The sequence below is a fragment of the Eriocheir sinensis genome, chromosome 7, assembly GCF_024679095.1.
Source record: "Eriocheir sinensis breed Jianghai 21 chromosome 7, ASM2467909v1, whole genome shotgun sequence".
Taxonomy (NCBI): Eukaryota; Metazoa; Arthropoda; class Malacostraca; order Decapoda; family Varunidae; genus Eriocheir; species Eriocheir sinensis.
The window spans coordinates 19,259,401-19,276,900 of NC_066515.1; the positions used below are offsets into that span (position 1 = coordinate 19,259,401).

The 17,500-nt window shown below is 40.5% G+C and overlaps 1 protein-coding gene across 4 annotated transcripts in view; it reads left to right on the plus strand.

Moving 5' to 3' along the window:
* LOC126994259 (acetylcholine receptor subunit beta-like 2) overlaps nucleotides 1-17,500 on the plus strand; it is a 140,126-nt gene that overhangs the window by 26,433 nt on the left and 96,193 nt on the right. For all 4 annotated transcript variants that reach the window (XM_050853544.1, XM_050853550.1, XM_050853556.1 and 1 more), the window contains exons 3-4: nucleotides 3,476-3,520; nucleotides 17,223-17,332. In XM_050853544.1, coding sequence (XP_050709501.1) covers nucleotides 3,476-3,520; nucleotides 17,223-17,332 — 155 coding nt within the window. The remainder of the gene's footprint in view (nucleotides 1-3,475; nucleotides 3,521-17,222; nucleotides 17,333-17,500) is intronic.

Below are 17,500 nucleotides of genomic sequence, written 5' to 3' on the forward strand. Positions count from 1 at the left end.
AAAGACAGGGGATAAAAGTGTATCAGAAATTCATACGAAAATACAAATAAGAAAATGAAACAAGAAAATAGGAAATAGAGAGAGATAGAGTTAAAATACAAACAGAGAAACAAACAGAAGGTGAAACAGAAAACAGGTGAACAGACACAGGAATTCGATATATAAAAGGCCACAGCAATACTCGTCTCTCCTCGCTGACCTAAAACTGGCGACAAAATGAAAATTCAATGATGTTAAGTGAATTCTGACGAGGAGAGAGAGAGAGAGAGAGAGAGAGAGAGAGAGAGAGAGAGAGAGAGAGAGAGAGAGAGAGAGAGAGAGAGAGAGAGAGAGAGAGAGAGAGAGAGAGAGAGAGAGAGAGAGAGAGAGAGAGAGAGAGAGAGAGAGAGAGAGAGAGAGAGAGAGAGAGAGAGAGAGAGAGAGAGAGAGAGAGAGAGAGAGAGAGAGAGAGAGAGAGAGAGAGAGAGAGAGAGAGAGAGAGTCAACGGCCATATTAATACAGAGAAATAAGATGGGGGGGTTATAGGGGGTAGGGGTGAAGAGGGGGAGGTTATGGGTGATATATGAGGGGGGAGAAGGGGTGGTTGGAGGGGGTGGAGGGATGCAAAAAAGGGGAGAAAGAGGGAGAGAAGTGGACAGGCCTACCCCTTCACATAATTTTCCTTTCGGTCATAAATAACGGAAAAACAATATGACCAGCCTCCTCCTCCTTCTCCTCCTCCTCCTCCTCCTCCTCCCCACCTCCTCCTCCTCCTCTTCCTAATTCCTCTACTACAACCTCCTCTCCTTTTTACCACGACCGCCAAGACCTTCTCCTCCTCCTCCTCCTCTTCCTCTTCCTCTTCCGGCACTTAATATGACGTAACAAATCATTAGGAAGAAAGTCCAAAAAAAATATTAAGAGTTATTACTATTTCTATTATCATTATTATTACTATTATTATTATTATTATTATTATTATTATTATTATTATTATTATTATTATTATTATTATTATTATTATTATTATTATTATTATTATTATTATTATTATTACATTTATTAGTTTTTCTATGTCTGTCTGTCTGCTTCTCTCTCTCTCTCTCTCTCTCTCTCTCTCTCTCTCTCTCTCTCTCTCTCTCTCGTTCTAATTTAAGTACCATTTCATAATTAAGTGGCTATATTACCTACACAATACCTCCTCCTCCTCCTCCTCCTCCTCCTCCTCCTCCTCCTCCTCCTCCTCCTCCTCCTCTCCTCCTCCTCCTCCTCCTCCTCCTCTTGATCAACTTTCCTCTTCTTCCCTCTCTCAATTTTCTGTAACGTCGAGGAACACAGGAAGAGAGATAGAGAAGATAAAGCAGGAAGAGAAGGAGGAGAAGGAGGAGGAGGAGGAGGAGGAGGAGGAGGAGGAGGAGGAAGAAGAGAGAGAGGAGGAGGAGGAGGAGGAGGAGGAGGGAGTGAAGGAGGGAGACGGAGATATCATGTGTCCTCTCTCTCTCTCTCTCTCTCTCTCTCTCTCTCTCTCTCTCTCTCTCTCTCTCTCGGTAATGGCCGTATTATTTCTATCATTAGGAAAGTTAAGCAAAGGTGAAAACTTTCCTAAAATTAGCATTGGAAGCGAGGGACAGAGGAAGCGGAGGAAAGGAGGGAGGGAAGGAAGGGAGGGAAGAGAGGGAGGAAGGGACGGAAATGGGAAGGGAAGGAAGGATGGGATAGAAAGTTTGGAGGGACACAGAAAGCGGAGGAGAGGAAGGGGGGAGGGAAGGAAGGAAGGAGAAGGGAAGGGAAGAGAGGACGAAAGGGACGGAAATGAGAAGGGAAGGAAGGATGGGATAGAAAGTTTGGAGGGACACAGAAAGCGAAGGACAGGAAGGGGGGAGGGAAGGAAGGAAGGAAGGAGAAGGGAAGGGAATGGAAGGGAAGGGAAGGGAAGGAGGGAAAGAAATAGGAACACAGAAGGAAAGAGAAAAAGAAGGGTAGGAAAGAAAAGTACGGTAGGGAAATGAAGGGAAAGGAAAGGAAGGGAAACAGGAAAGGAAGGAGAGAAGTGGAGAAGGAAAGGAATGAATGAAGGACGAAATGAGAAGGAGGGAATGAGGAGGGAAAGAAAAAGGAAGAAAGGAAGGAAAAGAAGGAGGAAAGGAAAGAGTGACAAGAGAAAGGAGATAAAGAGAAAGAGGGAGGAAGGGAGAGAAAGAGAGAGAAAAGTAGAGTGTGTGAAGGAAAGAGGGAAGAAGGAAAGGAAAGAAAGGAGGAAAGGAAAGAAGGAAGGGAGAAACGAGAGAAAGAGAAGGAGGAAGGGAGAGAGAAAAAAAGAAGTAAGAGTGTGTGTGTGTGTGTGTGTGTGTGTGTGTGTGTGTGTGTGTGTGTGTGTGTGTGTGTGTGTGTGTGTGATGAAAAGAAGGAAAGAAAGGAGGAAAAGAAAGAGGGAAGGGCGAAAACGAGAGAAAGAGAAGGAGAGAGGGAGAGGGAGAGAAAATTAGATTAGTGTATGTGTGTGTGTGTGTGTGTGTGTGTGTGTGTATACGTGTTATGCATAATAATCACGCACTCAAATTTTCTCGCTATTATAATGAGTGCAGGAAATTATTATTATCGTTATTATTATTTTTTCACCAATCGACTTCCAAATTAAATCTTTCCATATTAATCAGGACGGAATCGCATTAATATTTTGGGGACTCATATCTCATAAATTACTCTTTTTAGTGGCAATATGATAATTGGACCCGATTTTGATATTTTTTTTATTTTCATTTAATTCTTTGTCGATTTTTGTTTTTCCCGTTTTTTTCCTAATTTGACTCTATTTTGATTTTTTATATTTTTTGACTTGTTTTTATTTTTCTTGTATTCGATTTTTTTTTATTTTGGGTCATTGAGATTTTGACATTTTTATTTTTGTTTCATTTTATTATTTTTTCGATTTCTGGTTTTTCTATTTTTCCCTATTTTGACTGTTTCGATTTTTAAATATTTTTTAATTTGTTTTTATTTTTCTTGTATTCGTTTTTTTTTTCATTATGGGTCATTGAGATTTTACCATATATTTTTATTTTTCGAGTCTTCATATTTTCTATTTTTAGTTTTTATTTCCTTTCGATTTTAATTTTTTTTGAGGAATTATATTAAAATGTCTATTGTTTTTTTTTGTTTGAATGAGTACTAGTGGTTTATTTTCTTATTTTTTTCTCCGTTAAGTAAATGTTGTAACTTGAAATCACAGCAACGTTTTGAATATTCTTCTTCTTCTTCTTACTATTCTTATTATTTTTATCATTAACATATTTACTATCATCATTTTATTACTATCAGTTATCACAAACATACTAATAACAATAAAAAAAACATCAGGCAACGCAAACTTCTCATCAACTTGGCAAAATAATTAACGTTATCAAAATCAAGGTAATTCATTCACAAGTAAACTAATTTCTTCCCTCATTAAGGTACAAAGGTGTGAATCTAACTTTTTTTCTTCTTTTTTTCCAGAATCTCAAGAACCAAATCATGACCTCCAACGTGTGGGTAGAACAGGTAAGTGTCGTAAGGTAAGGTCAGGTAAGGTAAGGTTAGGTAAGGTCAGGTAAGGTAAGGTAAGGTAAGGTTAGGTTAGGTTAGATAAGGTAGTGTAAGGGAAAGTCAGGTAAGGTCAGGTCTGGTAAGGTAAGGTAAGGTAAGGTAAGATAAAGTAAGGTAGGGTAAGGTGAGATCAGGTAAGGTTAGGTCAGGTAAGGTTAGGTCAGGTGAGGTAAGGTTAGGTTAGGTAAGGTTATGTAATGTTAGGTCAGGTAAGGTAAGGGGGTTTGGTAAAGTAAGATTAGGTCAGGTTAAGTCAGGTAAGATGAGGTAAGGTAAGGTTAGGTAAGGTAAGGTAAGGTGTAGGTAAGGGAGGGAGGAGGCGAGGGAAAAGGAAAGGTGGAATAAAAGAGAGGGAAGGAAGGAAGGAGGGAGGAGAGGAAGGAGAGGAGGGGAAGGAAACAAGGAAGGAAGGAGGGATGTTTTCTCTTTCTCTCTCTCTCTAAACACAATGAAGCAAGGAAGAGGAGAGAAAGGGATAGAGGAGAAAGAGAGGGAAGAGAGGGAGAAGAGGAGAATGGAGAGGCCAAGAGTAGGAAGAGGAGAAGAGGATGGAAAGAGAGAGGGAGATGAGAGAGAGGAGAAACAGATAGTGGCGAGGTAAAAAAGAGAGGATGAAAAGGAAAGGGGAAAGGATAAAAGAGAAAAGGGGAAGAGAGGAGTAAAAGAGCAGAAAAACAAAAGAGAATAGAGAAAGATAGAGGATAAAAGAAGGAAAGGAAGAAGATAAAAAGAGGAATAGGAAAAAGTTAAAGATAAAGAAGGGAGAAGAGGAAGGGGAGGAAGGAAAGAGGAGAAGAGTGTAAGAGGAAGAAGAGGAGATAGAGAGGAAGAAGATAACACTGAGGACAAAAAAGGAAGAACAAAGAGTAAGAAAAGGGAGCAATGAGGAGCTAAAGGAGGAGGAAAAGAGGAAGGGGAGGAAGAGGAAGAAGAAGGGGAGGAAGAGGAAGAGGAGGAAGAGATGCAGCTGTCACATCTCCTCTTTGAGTGGTTGCCATGGTAACGACGTGACGTGATCAGGGTAACAACAACAACAACAACAACAACAACAGTAATAATAATACGTAGAGGAAAAAAGAAGAGAAGAAATAGAAGAAGAAAACAAGAAAAATACAAAAAAAAAAGAAGAGAGAAAGAAAGAGAGGGAAGAGAAATGTGTTAAAGAAAAAGAAAAAAGAAGAAAATGGATAAGAAAATGAAGACAAGAAAACAAAGAAGATAACAAGGAATGAATGAATAAAGATGTAAAAAGCGTTATGTTTGAGGGAAGAAGAAAAAGTAAGACAACGCGTAAAAAGAAAGAGAAGACAACAAAGAAGAAAAATGAGAAGAAAATGAATAATGTTTAGGAGAGTAAAAAAGAAAAGAAAATTAATTAAGAGAAGACAAAGATAATTATAACAAAGAAGACGAAGAAAATAACAAAAAAAGGAAGACAGAGGTAATTGTTTTCTGCTTATATTACTCACCACCTTCCTTCCTTCCTTTCTTTCCTTCCTTCCTTCCTTCCTTCCTTCCTTCCTTCCTTCCTTTCTTACTTCCTTTCCTTCCTGTCCTTTCCTTTCCTTTCCTTTCCTTCCTTCCTTCCCTCTCTCCTTTCTTTCTTTCTTTCTTTCTTTCTTTCTTTCTTTCTTCCTTCCTTCCTTCCTTCCTTCATTCCTTCCTTCATTCATTCATTCATTCCTTTCTTCCATCCTTCTTACCGTTCTTTCTTTCTTTCTCTCTTTCTTTCTTTCTTCCTTTCTTTCTTCCTTCCTTCTTTCCTTCCCTCCCTCCCTCCCTCCCTTCCTTCCTCTCCGCAACACCTCAATTGTGAGTTAGTGAAGAAAAACAAGAATGGCAACACCTTACGAGCAACACCTGCAACACACACACACACACACACACACACACACACACACACACACACACACACACACACACACACACACACACACACACACACACACACACACACACACACACTCCACTTCCTCCTCCTCTTCCTCCTCCTCCTCCTTCTCCTCCTTTTTTCTTTTCCTCAGTACCGGACGCTCATAATGAAATTTGGGAAGGAGAGAAGATGGTTAAGTGGAAGAGGAGGAGGAGGAGGAGGAGGAGGAGGAGGAGGAGAAGGAAGCGGAAGGGTGAAAGAGTGGAGAGGTTATGGAGATGAGAGAGAGAGAGAGAGAGAGAGAGAGAGAGAGAGAGAGAGAGAGAGAGAGAGAGAGAGAGAGAGAGAGAGAGAGAGAGAGAGAGAGAGAGAGAGAGAGAGAGAGATAGAGAGAGAGAGAGAGAGAGAGAGAGAGAGAGAGAGAGAGAGAGAGAGAGAGATAGAGAGAGAGAGAGAGAGAGAGAGAGAGAGAGAGAGAGAGAGAGAGAGAGAGAGAGAGAGAGAGAGAGAGAGAGAGAGAGAGAGAGAGAGAGAGAGAGAGAGAGAGAGAGAGAGAGAGAGAGAGAGAGAGAGAGAGAGAGAGAGAGAGAGAGAGAGAGAGAGAGAGAGAGAGAGAGAGAGAGAGAGAGAGAGAGAGAGAGAGAGAGAGAGAGAGAGAGAGAGAGAGAGAGAATAAAAAGGGGGAATAGGGGAAAATCGAGCAAGACATAGAACAAAGGGATAAGGCAGCAGACACCAAAGCAGGGAATTAAAGAAAGAGGGATAAAGGAGGGGAGAGAAGAAAGAGAAGAGAAGAAAGAGGAATTAAGGCGTAATACTGATGAAAGAGGATTTGTAATAACGAAAGAAGAAGAAGAAGAAGACAAGAAGATGAACTATACGAATGGAGGAGGAGGTGAAAAAAGAGGAGAGGGAAAAAGAGGAGAACGGAGGAGAGAAGAGAAGAGGAATTGTAATAAAGGAGGAAGAGAAAGAGGAGCGAGAGATGAACAGTACGAATGGAGGAAGAGGTGAGGAAAGAGGAGGAAGAGGAGAATAACGGAGAGATGAATGGAGAGAAGAATTTAAGAGAAAGTGAACTGTACTCTCTCTCTCTCTCTCTCTCTCTCTCTCTCTCTCTCTATCTATCTACCTTACCTGCCTCTCTTTCTCCTTTAATTGATCTTCTCTTACAGGTAAAACAGAGGTATGGAGGAGGCGGAGGAGGAGGAGGAGGAGGAGGAGGAGGAAAGGGAGGTGGCAGGTGGAGGTAAACATGCCCAGGTGTATAAATTTCCCTCCACTACTTACCTGCGGAGAGAAAAATAGGTGAGGTAAATTTTCTCTCTCTCTAAGTGGAGGGAAAAGTATGGAGCAAAGCTTTTCAGTTTATGGTACGAGAGAGAGAGAGAGAGAGAGAGAGAGAGAGAGAGAGAGAGAGAGAGAGAGAGAGAGAGAGAGAGAGAGAGAGAGAGAGAGAGAGAGAGAGAGAGAGAGAGAGAGAGAGAGAGAGAGAGAGAGAGAGAGAGAGAGAGAGAGAGAGAGAGAGAGAGAGAGAGAGAGAGAGAGAGAGAGAGATTAGAAATGTCGATCACGTACTGGGAACCTTTCTCTCTCTCTCTCTCTCTCTCTCTCTCTCAAATTTGTCATCTCCCCTTCATGACATTCCTTACCTCCCCTTTCTTCCATCCCTTGACCCTCCTCCTCTTCCTCATCCTCTTCCTCTTCCTCTTCCTCCTCCTCCTTCTTCTCCTTCTATCTCTCTCAAGTTAACCATCTGTCATCTCTTCCTTTTTTCAATTTCTCTTCCTTCTCCTCCTCCTCCCCTTTCTCCTCATCTTCGTCTTCCTCCTCCTCCTCCTCCTCCTCCTCCTCCTCCTCTTATCGACTTCCTGAGAGGCATAGCACTATATCAACCCGAAAAGCACCGGTGGCCTAATTTGCAATAACTGTAATGACGTTTATCTGATTAGGAAATGAAAGATAATGGACTTAATAGGTCTTTGGAGGCAATAGATCTTTAGGGGTGAAAGTATTATTATGAGGTACACGAAAATCAAAAAATAAAGCAGGGAATACTTAACAAGATGGAATAAGAAAAAGAAGACGATAAATGTGATAATGAAGAAGAAAAAGTAGAAAAGAAAGGTGAAAATATTATTATGAAGGAATCTAAAAGAAAAAAATAACTGGATATACATAACAAGAACGAGGAAACGAGGAAGAGAAAGAAGACGATGAAGATGATAAATGAGAAGAAAAAAGAAGAGGAGAAGAAATAGATAGAAATAGATAGAAAAAGAAGAAATAGATGTTTAGTGGTGAAAATATTACTACGAGGGACACAAACAAACAAACAAAAAAAATAGATATACATCACAAATAACTACAAGAGAAAGAAAACAACATAGATAACAAAGAATAAAAATGATGAAGAAATATAACTTTAGTGATCAAAATATTACTGGAAGGGAAACTAAAAAAATAAAATAAAACTGGAAATGAATAACAAGAAAAGATAAGAAAAAGAAAACAACAGAGAAGAAAGACTTAGAAATAGATAGAAAAAAAGAAGAAATAGATGTTTAGAGGTTATTATTACGTGGAAAACTAAAAAAAATAAATAATAAAACTGAAGATATAAATAACAAGAACGAAGAAAAAGAAAAAGAAAACAAGAAGGATAATGACAAACAAAGAAGAAAAATAACGAAGAAATATAACTTTGATGATGAAGATAATATTTCAAGGAAGACTAAAGAAAAAAAATAATAAAACTGGAAGCATAAAAAGAACGAAGAAGAAAAAAGAAGACAACAAAGATAAAGACAACAAAGGTAATAAAAACAAAGAAGAAAAAGTGTGTGTGTGTGTGTGTGTGTGTGTGTGTGTGTGTGTGTGTGTGTGTGTGTGTGTGTGTGTGTGTGTACGTCGCTCTACCTGTGATTAAGGTGTGTCCTCATTAGTCTTTTTAATGGACAGGAGAGAGAGAGAGAGAGAGAGAGAGAGAGAGAGAGAGAGAGAGAGAGAGAGAGAGAGAGAGAGAGAGAGAGAGAGAGAGAGAGAGAGACTTCCCCTTTAGTCAACTGTTGTAGAGATTCAGTCAAACAAATATTCTCTCTCCCTCTCTCTCTCTCTCTGCGCTCCATTTTTCCCTTTCCTTTATCATTTCGACCGTGACATTTCAATACACCTCTCTCTCTCTCTCTCTCTCTCTCTCTTCATGTATATGAAATAACAGTTGTAATATTTCTCAATGATTCCTTTAGATATGCATTACATACATAAATGCATAAACACACACACACACACACACACACACACACACACACACACACACACACACACACACACACACACACACACACACACACACATCTGTACTTCAAAATTGTTCGGCTGTCCATTGTAATAATTTTGCTTCTCTTCTATTCGTTCTCCTTTATTCAATACACCTCCTCCTCCTCCTCCTCCTCCTCTTCTCCTCCTCCTCTTCCTCCTCTTCTCAAAAGCCCCAGAGTTGAAGAGGCGAGTGGAAAATTACTCTCATTGTTTCTTTTTACTTGAATCTAGTTTAACAGAGAGAGAGAGAGAGAGAGAGAGAGAGAGAGAGAGAGAGAGAGAGAGAGAGAGAGAGAGAGAGAGAGAGAGAGAGAGAGAGAGAGAGAGAGAGAGAGAGAGAGAGAGAGAGAGAGAGAGAGAGAGAGAGAGAGAGAGAGAGAGAGAGAGAGAGAGAGAGAGAGAGAGAGAGAGAGAGAGAGAGAGAGAGAGAGAGAGATGAGTGGATAAGGTAATCATATTTTCTATCTCTCTTTCCCTCGCTCTTCTCCATTCCTTCTTTTTTTTAAACTTTCCTTTCATACCACGGTCCTCCTCTTCTTCCTCCTCCTCCTCTTCCTCCTCCTCTTCCTCCTCTCCTCATCTTCCCCTCTACTCTTTCCCTTCATTATCCTCAAACTGCTACTAATACGAATATGAAGTTAAAGAAAAGGGGAATAACAGATAAACGGATAAACGGAATAGGTAAATAGGAAACTACGAGCTCGAGAAAAGAAATGAAAAAACGCAAATAAGGAACATAAATAAACGGTAAATGGGGAAAGGTAATTGTGATAACAGGTAAAAGGGACGAGCTGGACAGGTGAGAAATGTTACCTGTATAATCAAGGTGGGAGTGGAATGCGTTAACCTTACCTGGGAATGTATTAATGTATGCGTGCATGTATGTATGAGATAGATAGATAGATAGATAGACAGATAGATAGATAGATACAGATAGATAGATAGAGAATATAAAAGGCTTACGTACTGCGATGTGGAAAGGAAAGGAAATAAAAAAAAGAATATGATAGTGAAATTCTGCTCTCGATTTTCACTTCACTTCCTCTCTCCCTTTCTCCCTCCTTCTCCCTCTCCCTCCTTTCCCAGCTTACACTCACATCCCCTCCCTTCCTCTCTCTCCCTCCCTCCCTCTCTCACCCTATAAGAAGATTAGGAAAAAAGGGTGAGGAAGGGAGAAGAAGGAAGGGCAAGAGAGAACAGATTGCAGGCCTAAAGCAGAACGAAGCGAGCGAAAAATTGCGTCATAAATTCTAGATCATTAGCGAGGTTATGAAGGTAATTATGAAAGAGTTAGACGTAATTAGGTGGATGAAACAGGTGCAAATACAGGTGTTTATGAGGTGATTTGTGGGTGAGAGAGAGAGAGAGAGAGAGAGAGAGAGAGAGAGAGAGAGAGAGAGAGAGAGAGAGAGAGAGAGAGAGAGAGAGAGAGAGAGAGAATGAGGTTATGAGATGTAAAAGCGATATTTATTAGATTAGTCAGTCTCTCTCTCTCTCTCTCTCTCTCTCTCTCATAATGTACGGCTCCACGAATCTAGTCTGTTTGTTTAATGACCCAATAAGGAGGAGGAGGAGTAGGAGGAGGAGAAGAAGAAGGAGGAGGAGGAGGAGTAGGAGAAGGAGGAAGACGAGGAGGAGGAGGAGGAGGAGGAGGAGGAGAAAAAACCTGACAAATGAGATTGGAAGTAGATAAACAAATGGAGAGAGAGAGAGAGAGAGAGAGAGAGAGAGAGAGAGAGAGAGAGAGAGAGAGAGAGAGAGAGAGAGAGAGAGAGAGACTCCGTTTGGCACCGCGGTCTGACGGCGAAGCTACAGCAACTAGGCATCACGGGGGACCTGCTGCGCCTGCTCTCAAACTACCTGTTAGGCAGGAGCCTCCACGTAGCAGTCAACGGAAGCACCTCGACCAGCTTCCCGGTGGAGGCCTCCGTTCCACAGGGGTCCGTCCTTGGACCTATTCTGTGGAACATTTACTTTAACGACCTCCTGCAAACCATCCCGGCAGCAAGCGCTTACGCCGACGACTGCACCCTCTCCAGAACATACAAGAGGGAGGAAGCCCAGGACGTGATAGAGTCCGTCAACAGACAGTTGGCAGACATAATGGCCTGGGGAAAGAGGTGGCAAGTCAGGTTTGCCCCTGACAAAACCCAGGCCATGGTAATATCACGTTCTCGGGAGGACGCGAGGCAACGACACGGCAGACTGAGATTCGGGAATGACACCATCCCTCTGCAGTCCAGCGTCGACATCCTGGGCGTGGAGGTGGACTCCCAGCTGCGGTTTGACCGTCACCTTGAAAGGGTGGCGCAAAAAGCCTCCCAGAAGGTGAACCTCCTGCGCCGCATGAAGAACCTCCTCGATGCTGAAGGCCTGAACACCCTCTATAAGGCACAAGTCCGTCCAGTGATGGAGTATGCACCGCTCACCTGGATGGCCAGCGCCCGCTGCCACCTCAACCTGCTAGACAAGGTGCAGAGGAGGGCTGAACGCCTCATCAACGGCACCCAGCACCACCGACCGAGCCAGTGGGAGACACAGCGACAACAACAACAACAACAACAACACCCACACGAAGGAAGGGCAAGACCAGCCACGAACCAGCTGAATAGCCTGGAGCACCGTCGCCGCGTCGCTGCCCTGACGGTGCTACACAAGGCACAAGGGCCTAGTGCCCCACCTGACGGACCTGAGGGCTACCTGGAGGAGGTCTGAGCGCAGCACGAGAACGGTGCTGAGCAACGCCTCCTCCTGAAGTGCCAATGGCCTGCCCAGCACCCACCAACGTGTTTTCTCCATCGCAGAGTTGGTGTGGTGGAACAAACACACGGCTGATGTGGATGTGACACAACTGTCCACTCAGCTGATGAAGGTTGCGTCCCACTGGTGGCTACTCCGACACCCACCGTAAATATGTATATATATAATTGTATAATATATTGTATAATAATTGTATAATATAATCGGCAGAAGCTTTTAAATAGCTCCCCAACGGTCGGGGGAACTTTAGCATAGACAAATAATACTGCCATGTACTAATGTACTGAACACGTTTAAATAAAAAAAAAAGAGAGAGAGAGAGAGAGAGAGAGAGAGAGAGAGAGAGAGAGAGAGAGAGAGAGAGAGAGAGAGAGAGAGAGAGAGAGAGAGAGAGAGAGAGAGAGAGAGAGAGAGAGAGAGAGAGAGAGAGAGAGAGAGAGAGAGAGAGCGACGATTCAATAAAAAAACGCAATAAAAGTGAGCGAATTCGGCCATGCCATTTTTTTTCTTTTCTATCTGGCTTTGTAAATAAAAAAAATAAAAAAAATAAAACTAATAAAAAAGAGCATGACAAGAGAAAATAAAGACACGTAGTAAATAAATGAATAATGGAAGAGAGAGAGAGAGAGAGAGAGAGAGAGAGAGAGAGAGAGAGAGAGAGAGAGAGAGAGAGAGAGAGAGAGAGAGAGAGAGAGAGAGAGAGAGAGAGAGAGAGAGAGAGAGAGAGAGAGAGAGAGAGAGAGAGAGAGAGAGAGAGAGAGAGAGAGAGCAAAACCATTACCTTAAAACAAAAGAGGAATCAAAATCAAAAGAACATAAGGAAAATAAGAAAGAAGAGAAATTAAGATGAAAGAGGAAGAAGAGGAAGAGGAAGGAAGGAAAGAGGAAGAGGGAGAATAAAAAATCAGAAGAAAATCTATAATAAGAGGAAGAAGAGAAGAGAATGAAGGGAATGAAGTCAGAAAGGAGGAAGAAGAAGAAGAAAAAGGAAGAGGAAGAGGAAAGAGAAAACAAGAGGAAAGAGGAAAGGAAGGAAAATAAACAAGAAAAGCAAAATCAGGAGGAGGAAAAAGAAAACGTGACAAGAGTAAGAAAGGAAGAAGACAAGAAAGAGGAAAAGCAAGAGGAAAAAGAGGAAATAAGAGGAAAGAGGAAGAGTCTGCTCATGTGGTGCTGGAGGGCAAGAGAACCACGAATCACCTCTTGTTTTCCTCTTTGAATATGCATCGTGCGGTTAGCGAAGAGGAGGAGGAGGAGGAGGAGGAGGAGGAGGAGGAGGAGGAGGAGGAGGAGGAGGAGGAGAATTCAGAATGACTCGTGCGGTAAGAAAGAAGAGAAGATGAAGGAGTAAGGAGGAGCAAGAGGAGGAGGAGGAGGAGGAGAAGGAGGAGGAGGAAGAGGAGGAAGAGGAGGAAGAGGAGGAGGAGGAGGAGGAGGAATAGGACAGGTGGTTGGGTACTTAAGGATGCAAGAAAGAAATATGAGTAGGAGAGGAAAGAAGAGGAAGAGGAGGAGGAGGAAGACTTGGAAGAGGAGGAGGAGGAGGAGGAGGAGAGAAAGAGAGAGAATGGAGATAATGAGAATGAATAAAAGATGGAGAAAATAAAGGTCAACGAAAACGAAGGAAGGAAACAGAAAGAAAGATGGAGAGAGAGAGAGAGACGAATAGAGAGAAAGGAAGGAAGAAGATAAAGGAAGAAAAGAAGAAAAGAGAAGAATAACAAGAAAAATATGAAATAATAGAAGAAATAAGAAAGAATAAGATAATGATGGAAATAAAGAAGAAGAAGAAGAAGAAGGAGAAAAAGAAAAAAAGAACAAGAAAAAGAAGAAGCAGAAGAAGAAGAAGAAGAAGAAGAAGAAGAAGAAGAAGAAGAAGAAAAGGAAGAAACAAAAGACAAAGAAAAGAAGACAAAGATGAAGAACAAAAGGAAAATAAAGACAAAAGAAGTAAAAAAAAATAATATAATTGAAATTCGCACAATGGAGGAGGAGGAGGAGGAGGAGGAGTTAGAGGAGGAGGAGGAGGAGGAGGAGGAGGACGAGGAGGAGGAGGAGGACATGATATCTTCCTCTCTTCCTCTTCTTCCTCCTCCTCCGCCTCCATTTCCTCTCTTAAAACAGCAGCCCATTTCATTTACTATCTCTCTCTCTCTCTCTCTCTCTCTCTCTCTCTCTCACAAAGACTCTATTGTTGGAGTACTTCAAAATTGTTTTAAGATGAAGGTATTTTTCTCTTCTGTAGCTGAGAGGAGGAGGAGGAGAAGGAGGAAGAGGAGGAGGAGGAGGAGGAGGAGGAGGAGGAGGAGGAGAGGGAGGAGGTGAAAGGAGAGAAAAAAAGTAAAAGTATAGAGATAATGACTCATACACTTTTTAGGTAGAGTACGTAAGCTCTCTCTCTCTCTCTCGTTCATACATTCATGGGCATAAAATTTGAAGGTTCTAAAAAAAAGAGAAGAGAGAGAGAGAGAGAGAGAGAGAGAGAGAGAGAGAGAGAGAGAGAGAGAGAGAGAGAGAGAGAGAGAGAGAGAGAGAGAGAGAGAGAGAGAGAGAGAGAGAGAGAGAGAGAGAGAGAGAGAGAGAGAGTCCCTCACACTTACTATATAGATTCACTCATCAGATTTATTCACACGTATAATTGTCTTTCACGCGCGATCGAGTTTGATAAAGTGTGAATATTCAGCCTTTTAAATACTGCCTCTCTAAGGATGGTATTAACTTTTTTACATATTTTTTTCTGATAATTGGAAATATAATAAGTAGTAACATTGTAATCCGACTTTAATCTTTTTTGTTTTGTTTTATTTTACTTTCTATTTGTTTTTTGCTTTATTTTTCCTATTTTTTTCTCGTTTTCTATTGAGTTATCTTTTTTTCTTAATTTTCTCGTAATTTTCTCATTTTCCATCTTCGTCAGTATTGTTTTCTCTTTTCCTTTTCAATTTTTGCTTTATGTTGTCTAATTAATTCTACGTCAATATTCTTATCTTTTTTTTTCTTTAACGTTCTCTTTATTTTCTCATTTTTCTTCTTTATCAGTATTCTTTATCTTTTTCTTTTTCAAATTTGTGTTTATTCTCTCAACTAAGTTCTATATCAACATGCTTCATTTCTTTTATATTCACGTTTCTTTATATTTTGTCAATTTTCATATTCACCTACATTGTCTCTTTTATAATTTACAGCATGTTTAATACTATTTCTGCCTATTCTTATTATTATTGTATTAACTTGCCATTCTTTCTTTGTGTAGTTCATTTTAACATCACATTTTCTTTTATATATTTCATGCATCCTTTTTGTTTCAGTTTCTAATTATACGTCATGTTTCAGCTCTTGTCCTTCTTTTTTTTTATTTCATCCTCGCGTATTTCATCAACAAAACCAACATTTCTTTTATTCCGTTTATTAATTTCGTTCCGGGTTCCAATATTTTTTTTTTCATAGAGTGTATATTGTTTCGTTTATTGCCTTGTTCTGTCGTTCATTGTATCTGAGACTCGTAACAGTTTTATTAAATTTTCGCGTATTACTTTTCCTCCTTGTTCCAGTAATATATTTTCTGGAGTCTTTGTTCTCTCATTTGCATATACCTTATTCTTTTATTATCTTTTGCATCTCAGTTTAACACCAATTTATGTCTTCTTTTAATTCTCTGCTATTTCATTATCTTTTCTAATTTATTTTCCGATCAGTAACATTAGAACATAAGAACTTGCAGACTCCTTATGTTCTTATGTTATTATTTTCTTTTCTCACCAAGTTTAGTTTTTTTTCTAATTCTCTGCTTTTTTATTATGTTTTGTCTTTTTAGTTTCATTTCAGTCTCTTTTAGATTTCTCTGCTTTTGCTCTTTGTTCCAATATAATTTTCTTCACATCTCGGGATCTGTGTTATCATTTCTAGAACATTTACGTAACACAAATTCTTTTACATACAACTATAATAATCTTTTCGTGTATTTTATTTCCACGCTACATTATTATTTATACATTTATTTCATTTTCACATTATTTTCCTTCCTTTCCTCTCTCGTATTCCAATTTCTACATCATTTTTTATACACAAGTTCGTTCACAGACAATTATTTTATCTTTTCTTGTATTTAATTTCTACGTAAACATATTCTTTTTACATTTTCTTCATATTTTCATTATTTTCTACCCTTCTCCTTTCCCTATTTATCATTTCTCTGACTTTTCATATTCACAGATTCTTTCACACACAACTATCACATCTTTTCTTGTATTCACATTTCACGCTATCATATTATTTTCACATTTCCTTCATATCCACATTATTTTTATTCTCTTCTCCTTTCTCGTATTTCCATTTCTACGTCATTCAATATTCCCAAATTCCTCCACACACAAATATTTTATCTTTTCTGTTACTTCACTTTCACGCTAACCTATATTTCCACATTTCCTTCATTCTCACATCATTTTCTTACCTTATTCTTCTTCGTATTACCATTTCCTTCCTATCCTTCCTTTATTTCCTTTTGTTTTCTCTTCCTTTTCATTCTTTACACTAACTATATATCACCTTTTCCTTCCTTCATTATTTTCTTTCTATCCTTTTTCGTATTTCCATTTCTACAACTTTCAATAAAACCCAAATTCATTCACACACACACAAACCTATTACACCTTTCCTTGTATTGCAGTTCGACGCTAACATTTATATTTTTACGTTTGCTGCATATTTCTCTCCATTTTCCAATCCTTTCAACCTGTCCTTCTCTATCTCTCCTGTTTCCTTCACCTGTCGAAATCGTCTCTCCTGTCAGGTAGAGGAGAGATGTTAGGTCATGTTCCGAAGTGAGGGAGAGAGAGAGGGAGAAGAGAGAAGGAGAGAAGAGGGGGAGAAAGAAGATGGAGGTCAGGATAGGAAGAGGAGGAGAAGGAGGAGGAGGAGGGAAGAAAGGAAGAAGAGGAAGGAGAAAAAACGAAGTGCAGAGAAAGAAGGAAAGGAGAAAGAGAAGTTAGGAAAGGAAGAAAGGAAGAAGGAGGGAAGGGTAGTAGTATTAGTATTAGTAGTAGTAGTAGTAGTAGTAGTAGTAGTAGTAGTAGTAGTAGTAGTAGCAGTAGTAGTAGTAGTAGTAGTAGTAGTAGTAGTAGAAGTAGTAGTAGTAGTAGTAGAATTCCCTCCTCCCTCTCATTCCATAACTCGCATTCCACACATGTTCTCCCTATTATCTCTCTCCCTTTCCTCCACCCTTCTCTCCCTTCCCTTCTCCTCCCTTTATTGCACTCTTAATCTATTCCCCTTCCACTCTCTCGCTTAATTCCTTCATACGTTGTTCTCTTACCCTAAACGGCTTCCCCTTCCCTTCTCTTTATCATTTCCCCTTCTCTTCCCTTTGTTTCAGTTCCCTTTTGCACTCTCTCTCTCTCTCTCTCTCCTGTATTCTCTCTTTTCCCTCTCCCTCTCTCTCCTAATATCAGTACTAATTTCTCCCTCTCTCTCTACCCTTCCCTTCCTTCCTTCCCTTTCCCGCTATTCCCTTTTCTCCCTCTCTCTCTCTCTCTCTTAATACCTCTCTCTCTCTCTCTCTCTCTCACCCTTTCCTCTTATCTCATCTCTCTCTTCAAACCACCACTGACTTCTCTCTCTCTCTCTTATTCTCTATTCCCCCCTTCCTCTCCCTCTCTCTAAATACCCTCACTAACTACCCTTCTATCTCGTTCCCCGCATCAGGAGTGGAATGACTACAAGCTACGTTGGAACCCCGAGGACTACGGCGGCGTGGAGATGCTCTACGTCCCCTCCGAACACATTTGGCTGCCCGACATCGTGCTGTATAACAAGTAAGTTGGGGCGTGCCTGGAATGGCTGAGTTGGCCCTAAAATGTCTAGCTGCTGGGGGTGGAGGTCCGTTTTCTTTGATCGTTTTTGTTTTTGTTTATTTTTTCGTTGTTAAGTGTTGTTTTTTGTTTGTGTGTTTTTATAATGTCTCTCTCTCTCTCTCTCTCTCT